The following is a 9514-nucleotide window of genomic DNA, read 5'->3' on the forward strand; positions in this document are numbered from 1 at the left end:
TTTTTAAATGCTGGTATAGTACCGTTTTCAAAACTCTAGTATCGCGGTACTATACTGGTACCGGTATACCGTGCAACCCTAGGTGCTACAGAGACGCCCCGGCCTACAAATCATATTCTCTAGACGTAAAGGAACAAGTTTAAAATCACATCATCGTTTTTGTATTTTGCTGAAAATTGCAATATCTGCCAAAATAATCACAATAGGAATTTGTTGCATGTCGTGAAACAAGTGTTAACCAAGATAATAGAGTTATCATCGAGTCTTTGTGTATTGCAACAGAAATGACAAGCGAAGTGATAAATGCATGAAATTAAAAAGTCAACCAAACCAACAACAAGCTGCAACATTAGTGACAAAGTCAAATCACAAAAGATCAACAAGAAAAAACGGGGCTGCAGCACAGGAGGCATCACAGTTTGGTGTTTGAACATAGCACATTAAACTTCTGTCGCACTGTTTCACGATTTCCTCAAAATCACTCCTCACTGCTGACGTCTCCCAGAGAACAGCAGTCTGATCCCACAACCTCACGACTTCACCTGCAGGCTCCTCAGAGCTCTGCAGTGAGAAATATCCAATCACAGAGCTTTACGCTCACCTGACACCAGGAAAACGAGGCTAGGTTTTACACAGCTCATTGAATAAATTCTCTAAAGTCTTTTTAATTAATACAGTGAATCCTGCAACACTTCTGGATCAGTTCAGAGACTCGGGTTTCTCACTGCAGGAAAGAAAATCTGGTAGAGCTCTGATTACACATCTCTAACTGTGACCCCCTGCAGAGGCAGTGCTGACGACGTTCACAGAGACTCTAATATCTAATATTCACTTCCATAAAACGCATCAAAGTGATCGATTTATTAGGGACGAACATGACACTGCAGCCCATTAATATCAAGAACCACCTCTTGTTTCTGTGTTCGTATTTATGTCAACAATAACATAAACCCTTAATATAAGGATTTATTGTAACTCCTCTGTATATCCACTCTCCAAATAATGACTGTCATTAATTGGCCCCTCAGATCGTGGGACATGGGCCTCCTCACCGTCCCTCGCACTAACCTTAAACACAGAGGTGATCGTGCTTCCCCTGAAATAACCTGCCCACGTCAATCAGATCTGTTCCATCCATCTGTGTTGATTTTGTTTTTCTTGAGCTTTGCTGTTTATTTTTTAAACGTTCTCTATAAACACATTTGATTCTATTTGATTAACATGATTTAATTCCTGACAACTTTCATAGAGCAGGAGAAACTACTCTTACTGTTGAGCTATATACTCTACACGCTTAATATCATACTGTGTAACAGACTGGAGACAAACTGTTGATTATAGAGCAAGAGATACTGTTGTATTTCCCAAACGCTTCTAAATTATACTCCATTGTAAATGCACTGACTGCACTCTGCAGCTACTGTACATCAGGAGCAAAAATCCATTAACACAAATGGTCATTGAAGCTAATTTACAGACTGTATTATGAATTATTTCAGATTTTCTACCAAACTCTGAGTTTAGTGGATTAACAACAGTTCAGGCCTTTATCTTCAGTGAATCTCAGCTCCAAGAAAACTTCACACAGTGTTACCTGCACACCTTCACGAGACAGGTTAATAATGGGACAAGATAACGGAAAGGGTCTTCTCTTCTCACGGGTTAGAAAAGTTCATAAAACAAATTGCACGCGCTACGTTATGTTTTTCAAAACAAAAGGCCACATTAAAACTTACGTTACTTAAGTTACGTGGTGTCTGGCGTAAAGAAGTTTAACTGTGGAGTCAGTGTTGATACGAGGTTTATTTTAGGATAGTTTACTGTTGGTATCTGCGGCCTCTGGTCTGTGGTTAAACTGTAAAGTTTAGATTCTTAACGTGTGGTTTAATCGCCGCTGTCCGCGTGCTAGGCAGCCTTCAGTTTACAGCGTTAGCTAACTTAACTAGCGTTAGCTAACTTAACTAGCGTTAGCTAAAATAACGTTAACGTTATTACATTTCTCTCGTTCGGGTGCCTTGATTAGCAGAATCAAGTTTGGTGCTCTCAATAAATCACTGCCGACAAATGATCGTTATCTGTGCAGACGAGAAAAGTACCCCGGTTAGCTAACACGTTAGCCAATTAGCTTAGCATACCTACATGCAATAGCAATAGCGCGACCTTCTAGTTAACTTGCTAACGCGCGCATCAACAGCAGTGGCTACAGAGATTAGCTCCACGGTGGTTTTAGTGCGACCTGAGACAAACCCCACACACCGCGACACGAAACTGAGTTCGGGTAATTTAACCGCCACCACGGAGGCGGCCTCGGAGAACCTCCGGAGCCCAGACACAGCCGGAGGTCTCGGGTTCGATAAAGCTGCTTAGCAGTTTTGCTACAGCAACCCACACAGCGGAGCTAGCGACGCTAGGCTAACGCTAACACCTTTGTTTTGCTTGGCTAACTCTTATTCATTTCAGAAAGTGATATGAAATATTTGGCTAACAACAATTACGGCATTTGGAAAACGTTCATGCAGTTTCTCAGACTATTGTTCCGCCGTGCCACTTACCTGAAATAGAAACGTACTCCAGCTCGGTTCCATTGCAACACTTAGGCTAAAATCTGCAGGAAACCTACAAGGAATCTACAACAAAGCAGCTGAACATGGCAGCTACAACTTCCTGTAACCCCCGGGGCTGAACCAAGTCCACACCACTTTTTTTAGGACGTCTGGCCTTCACACGAAATGTTACCTCAAATATTCCCCGTTCAATTTTAAAGAGAAACTGCGTTTTGTTTCTGTAAGTTTCGATATAAATAAGTATAATAAATGACGTCACATGTTTTCATAAAAAATAACAATTGATGATGTAAACAGAAAAATCTTTCACTGAGATAATCTCATTATTTACTAAAATATAGTTCTCAGTGATTCTGTTGAAAGAAATACTCTGAGATGAAACTTTACAAATATGTGCTTCATATTCAAACGTGTGGAAGCAAACTTTAGACACTCAGGTGAACAGGTAACAGCCTTAGGTTTAACTTCATCTATAGTGTTCATGTTTATGAATAATAAATAATAATAAACTTTTTTGTAGAGCACCTTTCATACAACATGAAAAGACAAAACAAACATAACATGTTAAAAACATTCATGTAAAATGAGAAGGAATAAATAATAAAATAATGACAGAAATTAAAAAAATATAAATAAATAAGGTAAAAGTTGTTTACATAGAATACATAAAATCAAGTAAGAAAGTTTTTCCTTAAGACGGAAATATTTCCTTTGTGGTCTTTTCTATTCTTCAGTGTCACTTTAAAGGTCCTTGATGTGAAAAAGTGAGAAGTCTGAACCAGATTTCTCAACAATACATCTAAAAGTTGTTGAGATAATAACTTTGTTTATAGAGCACTTTGCATACAAGAGATGAAGCTCAAAGTGTTTTACAATAACAAAAATAAGATAAAAAAATGTAAATGAAAATAAAATCAGAAAACCCAGTAAGAATAGTTAAATATGAGAGAATTCATCAAAAGTCTAGTTAAATAAATCTACCTAGAAGTAGGAGATCTGAGAGCTGGTGAATGAGTCACACCACAGAGAATCTGAAGTGTAGAGCTTTAAAAACAAGTAAAAACATCTATTCCTGTTCTTTACTTGTCTGTTCTAGATAACAGTAAATAAGAGCCACAACTGTCAACCTTATGGTGGCGCTAGAGGAAAAGTCCAGGGATCATCCTGGGCATCGTGCTGCTAACATGCTGCTAACGTGCTGCTAACGTGCTGCTAACATGCTGCTAACATGCTGCTAACATGCTGCTAACGATACGCCCATATGCAGCTCACTGATGAACACGTGTCGGTTTGTTTACCTCACACAGACAGTAAAAATCCCAGTTTGTGGTGAAACATTTTCTTGGTGAGCAGCAGCTCAGTTCAGTCACTGCAGTTTCCTGAGGTCTCACCGTCATCATGTCCACCCTCTGCAGAGACTCAAACCTAAAGCTGTCCTCGCTGTCTGTCTCAGAGACACTTCAGCTGGACTTGTTCATCAGCTTGTTGTTCATGTCGAACTCTTCCTTTAAACCCATAATGAAAACAAGTCGACTCAAACTCATGAAGCTCGAAGAAAAGATCAGTGAAACATTTCTTCATCCCGGTCAGCAGACCTTACTCCATCATTTATTTATTTATACTCATTATAATATACTAACTGTGCAATTCTGACATAACAGTACAAACCAGTGCAATATTTCAATACTTCTATTCTCTGTGCAATTATTCTACTGTTGTTTTCAACTGTGCTATACATCATATACTGTTGCATTTATATTTATATTGTATATTTTAGCTATCAACTATTCCTTACATATATTATATGTTTTAGTTGTCATATATCATTGCATAAAGCCATATATTTACATTTTTACATTTTACGTTTACATTTTTATCTTTATCTTTACAAACTTATTTCTTATTCTCTATTCTTTGCTCCCATACAGAAATGTAATATATGACATGTATGTGCCTATATCAAGAGAGATGTGGCCATATACAGTATGTTAACTATATGGTGATATATTATTATCACAAATGCACATTCTCTGGATATATGAAAATGTAAGTTAATAACATATATGAAATACCCACAGTAAAATCTGTATATGTCCATTTATTAAAATATCGATGTGATTAATTTTTATATGGTATGACCATACATATTATCTGTTTAATTTAGGCTATATATTCAAGTTTATTAACAACTCTATATGCTTATATATATGTTTTTGAACCTAATTACTCATTCATTTTAAACATTTTAACTTCACATTCTGGGAAAGTGTTTCAGAGTTTTATATAATATCATATACTGACAGGTTTTAGATGGATATATATTTATGTAACATCTGTTAGTATAAATATATAAACATCTATATTATAGACATCTATATCAATGTATGAAATTGTTCCAATTAGTAATTAAATTTTTCCATATTTGTTTTTATTCTCTACGTACATATACTGTGTTTCATATATGAAGATTCAACATATGTACATATATCACATTTGCCTATGGGATCCAGCCTTTCACTGCTTCATCTGCATAAACAACAACTGGATTCCAGCCCAGAGTGAACTGCACCGTGTGTCAGTGGAGCTCTGATCCAGAGTCCCGTGCTGCAGCTGATGGATCAGGATCCTAAAAACCAACACAGACCTGGAGGGGTTCACTCAGATTGTTTCTGGATTGCTGGAAGCGTTCTTTATATTCATACAGACTGACGCTGTCCTGATCTACACCATCGGGACGTCCATACTCATGGATGAAACTGAAAGTGTTCAGGCTCCAGGTGAATCCTGCTGTCGCTGCTCTGATGTTTGAGGCTTCATCTGGAAAGCGAAGGAAGAGCAGAACGATTTATTCCTCTCTAACTTCTGCTTTTCAAGCACCTAAATACAGAAGTTTTGCATGAAGCTGCATTGTCTCCTCTTTCCAGCTGGTTCCATTTGCTTTTTGTGTGACTGTTCGCGGCTGTTCAGAAAAGGAACCCCCCCCCCCTCCATTGTGTTTTGAAATCTTTGTTGCACTGTACATTGCCAGCCTTTGTAGCCACACAGCACAATGACAGTTTCAGATGGACTGGGTCAATCTGTGTGGTCAGTGTGTTGTCCCTCACCACGCTCGCCAGGACTCAGATCATCAACGCTCTGAGATTAAAAATAGCCATGAACGCTGCGTGGCGAAGCCTCTGTGCTCAGGATTCATTCTGGAAAACTGAGGGTTAAATTCAGGTGAGTTCAAACTGGAATCTGTCATTTTCTACTTTCTCCTCAAGGTTTATACTGTTCAATACAAAGGAGGAGTTCATGTGTCTGAGAGCGAAGAAGTCTAACTCACACACGTATACGTGCACTGTGGCGTCATGTCCTCAATAATCTGTCTAATAATAATCTGAAGTGTAGATACACTTTATGATTTAGAGTCTGATACATGTCATGAACATGTTTGATCAGTTACATCTAAACATTTAAAGGCTGAAAAATACAGAAATACAAAAATAAATCAGGTTAACTTTGGATTCACAGTTATGTCACTATGTAAATAAGGTACTAACAATAATGTGACGGGTTCCTGTTGATGCTTCAATGAAAGAACAATGGAAGAAGAAGAAGAATAAATAGAAAACAGGAGAAACAACTGGACATTTTAGAGGAAAGGAAAAAAACCTTATATGTTTTTACATAAATATGTTTTAAATATTGGTTACAACTAAAGTCATGACAAAGTATGTGTTGTATGATATTACACAGGCTGCTCAACTATTTCCTCTTTAATTAAACTTTAAAAATAGTATTAATACCATCACTGCATTAGGGTTTTCTTACTGTTTACGTCCATGTATCAGTGACTGAAGGAAACTCTATAATCTAAACTGTGTAAAAGTATTTTAGATTCTGTTTTATTACTTATTATATTTCCTTTTTATGCTGCTGTGTCAAATTTGAATTTCCTCAGCAGGGGATCAATAAAGGTTCATCTCATCTCGTCTAATCTCATCTCATCCTATCTCATTTCATCTCAATTTATCTTATTTCATCTCATTTCATTGCATCTTATTTCATCTGATCTCTTCTCATCTTCTCTCATCTCATCTTCTCTCATCTCATCTCATTTAATCTCATCTTGTCTTATTTCGTCTCATCTTATTTTATTTCATCTCATCTTATTTCATCTCATCTCGTCTAATCTCATCTCAATTTATCTTATTTTATTGCATCTGTTCTCATCTTCTCTCATCTCAGCTTCTCTTATTTCATCTAATCTTCTTTTATTTCATCTCATCTTCTCTCATCTCATTTTATTTCATTTCATCTCATCTTATTTCATCTCATCTCATCTTCTCTCATCTCATCTCATCTCATTTCGTCTCATCTTATTTTATTTCATCTCCTTTCATTTCATCTCATCTTCCCTTATTTCATCTCATTTTATTTCAACTCATCTTCTCTCATCTCATCTCATTTCATCTCATCTTGTTTTATTTCCTCTCATTTTATTTCATTTCATCTCATCTTTTCTTATTTCATCTCATCTCATCTTATATCTTCTCATCTTCTCTCATCCAATCTTCTCTCATCTCATCTCATCTTATCTCTGGATCCCTGGATCAGGTGCTGATCAGTCTCTCTCAGAGTCGCTTCTCAAAGAGTTTATCCAGGTTCCTGAAACCAGGCCATGATGTTTAACCCTCTGAGGTCAACAGATGTTTCTATTAGCATCTTTGTGATAACACAGCGTAGGAATATGGTTTCAATGTTGTTAGAATCTGTAGACTCTCCACTTTCTTTTTCATATTCTTGCAAGATTGTACGTGAGTAAGTGAAGTGACAAGCAACAATTTTCATTTAAGGCATTTATCATACATTTATCTACTATTTTGCTCACATGTTGCACTATTTTTATGAACGTAAGACTTTGGTGAACACATTTCAATTCATCCACAAAGTTTGTTTTCACAAGAGATTTAAAGAATTTAAAAAACCGGGCTGCAGTTTTCAGCTTTTGAGCCAAATGATCTTTTTGCTCGGTGTAAGAAGCCTCGTTATAGAAAGAGCTGAAGTTGTTCTGAAAACTGAATTAAACACTTTGGTATTATTCATGTGCACAACCTTTAAGAAATAATGTAGAAATCAAGAATACACCCTCAGAGGGTTAAACATGTTCACTGACCCGAACGCTCACCAGTGGTTCTATGACTAAGAGCCGAGCCACTCCTGGGGTGTGTAGAGTCATTGTTGGGGCTGGGGGCGTAAAATGATGAGAAAGCACTGACACTGTCTTCTGCTCTCTCTAAGGTTACATCATGGGTGACTGGTCCATACTGGGCCGCTTCCTTTCCGAGGTTCAGAACCACTCCACAGTGATCGGAAAGATCTGGCTCACCATGCTGCTCATCTTCCGGATCCTGCTGGTGGCGCTGGTGGGCGACGCCGTCTACAGCGACGAGCAGTCCAAGTTCACCTGTAACACCCAGCAGCCTGGCTGCAGCAACGTCTGCTACGACACCTTCGCTCCCGTCTCACACCTGCGTTTCTGGGTCTTTCAGATCGTGCTGGTCTCCACCCCGTCCATCTTCTACATCGTCTTTGTTCTGCACAAGATCGCCAAGGACGAGAAGCTGGACAGCCAGAGAGCACAGGTGGTGGCCCAGAGGCCCCCCAGGCAGAGATGCAGCCACGTGGGGAAGGACGGTATGGAGGCCCTGAGGGTGAGCATGCCCCCCTACTGTCCTCACTACAGTGAGGAGTGGGGGGTGGGGGAGAGGGAGGGGGTAGAAGAAAGCTACCTGAGGGAGGATTACGGCGAGTTAGGAGAGGACCCCACCGAGCAGTCCAACCAGGTTCTGCTCATCTACATCCTCCATGTGCTCCTGCGATCCGTCATGGAGATCACCTTCCTGGTGGGTCAGTACTTCCTGTTTGGGTTCGAGGTGCCTCACCTGTACCGCTGCGAGACCTACCCCTGCCCGACCCGAACCGACTGCTTCGTGTCTCGAGCCACAGAGAAAACCATCTTCCTGAACTTCATGTTCAGCATCAGCCTCGGCTGTTTCGTGCTCAACATCGCGGAGCTCCACTACCTGGGCTGGGTTTACATCTTCCGCATCCTGTGCTCGGCCTGCTCCACCTGCTGCAGTCAGGAGAGGGACACCGTCAAACTCTACTCCAACCACAACCCCCTGCTGCTGCAGCTCCGGCACTCTCTGAGGAGCCAGCTGGTCCTGCAGACCCCGGGGGCCATGGCTCCAGAGAAGACTGGAGGTCTGCTCACGCACGCCCCCGCCATCTCCTTTGAGACGGACTCCACGGTGGAGTGCACCTCCAAGAGAAACCCAGAGAGCAGAGACAAGGTGAAGGTGAAGCTGGCCAACATGGCCCGGCTGGGACGGACTAAGAAGTCCTGGCTGTGAGAGACACGTTTCTGTGAGGCCGTCATATCTGTGACACACAGTTATACAGAGTCAGGTTCATGAGCTGTCGTGGTAACAAACGTGTCACCTGAGAGTCTTAATGCAACGTAGCAGTGAGGGCTACTGTAACCGCAGCAACAGGATAGAGCTGGTCGTCAGTGGATGTGGAGGTCGGAGCGGTGGATGATTTTCATCAGAACCTTTAACCTTGTGTTTTAGTTGCAGAGAACTTCACAGTTCAGGTATCAACACTTTTGTCTTCAACATAATCTGACGACACGTCGTACAAACTCGTTCTTCTTCAGTGTGACACAGACTTTACTCTGTAACCATCTCAAAGCTCCACGTTTCTTCTTCTGTGTTTTATTTGAAGTGTTGATCCATCAGAAGATATAAAAACCATCTCAGTGTAGTTTCACATCTCCTCTCTCAGGCTTCTCTCTGCAGCTCTAGTAACAACAGGTCGGTGAGCCAATCAGAAGAGAGGAGGCTCTGAGCCTCTCTTCTGATTGGCTGACTGTTTTCTGAGTGATCCAATAAAAATAAAGCAGA

The 9514-nt window shown here is 40.2% G+C and overlaps 1 protein-coding gene and 1 pseudogene across 3 annotated transcripts in view; one reads left to right on the forward strand and one right to left on the reverse strand.

Moving 5' to 3' along the window:
- Window positions 1-2693, reverse strand: part of LOC111653116 (vascular endothelial zinc finger 1-like) — a 21118-nt gene extending 18425 nt beyond the window's left edge. For all 3 annotated transcript variants that reach the window (XM_023403585.2, XM_023403584.2, XM_023403583.2), the window contains exon 1: window positions 2553-2693. In XM_023403585.2, coding sequence (XP_023259353.1) covers window positions 2553-2585 — 33 coding nt within the window. In that variant the 5' untranslated portion in view covers window positions 2586-2693. The remainder of the gene's footprint in view (window positions 1-2552) is intronic.
- Window positions 2694-7855: 5162 nt separating this feature from the next.
- On the forward strand, window positions 7856-9508 carry LOC111653117 (gap junction delta-2 protein pseudogene; annotated as a pseudogene).
- Window positions 9509-9514: the final 6 nt, after the last annotated feature.

Source organism: Seriola lalandi, unplaced genomic scaffold (genome assembly GCF_002814215.2).
Source record: "Seriola lalandi dorsalis isolate HSWRI2012SDOR001 ecotype SW California unplaced genomic scaffold, Sedor1 jcf7180002054147, whole genome shotgun sequence".
Classification (NCBI taxonomy): Eukaryota; Metazoa; Chordata; class Actinopteri; order Carangiformes; family Carangidae; genus Seriola; species Seriola lalandi.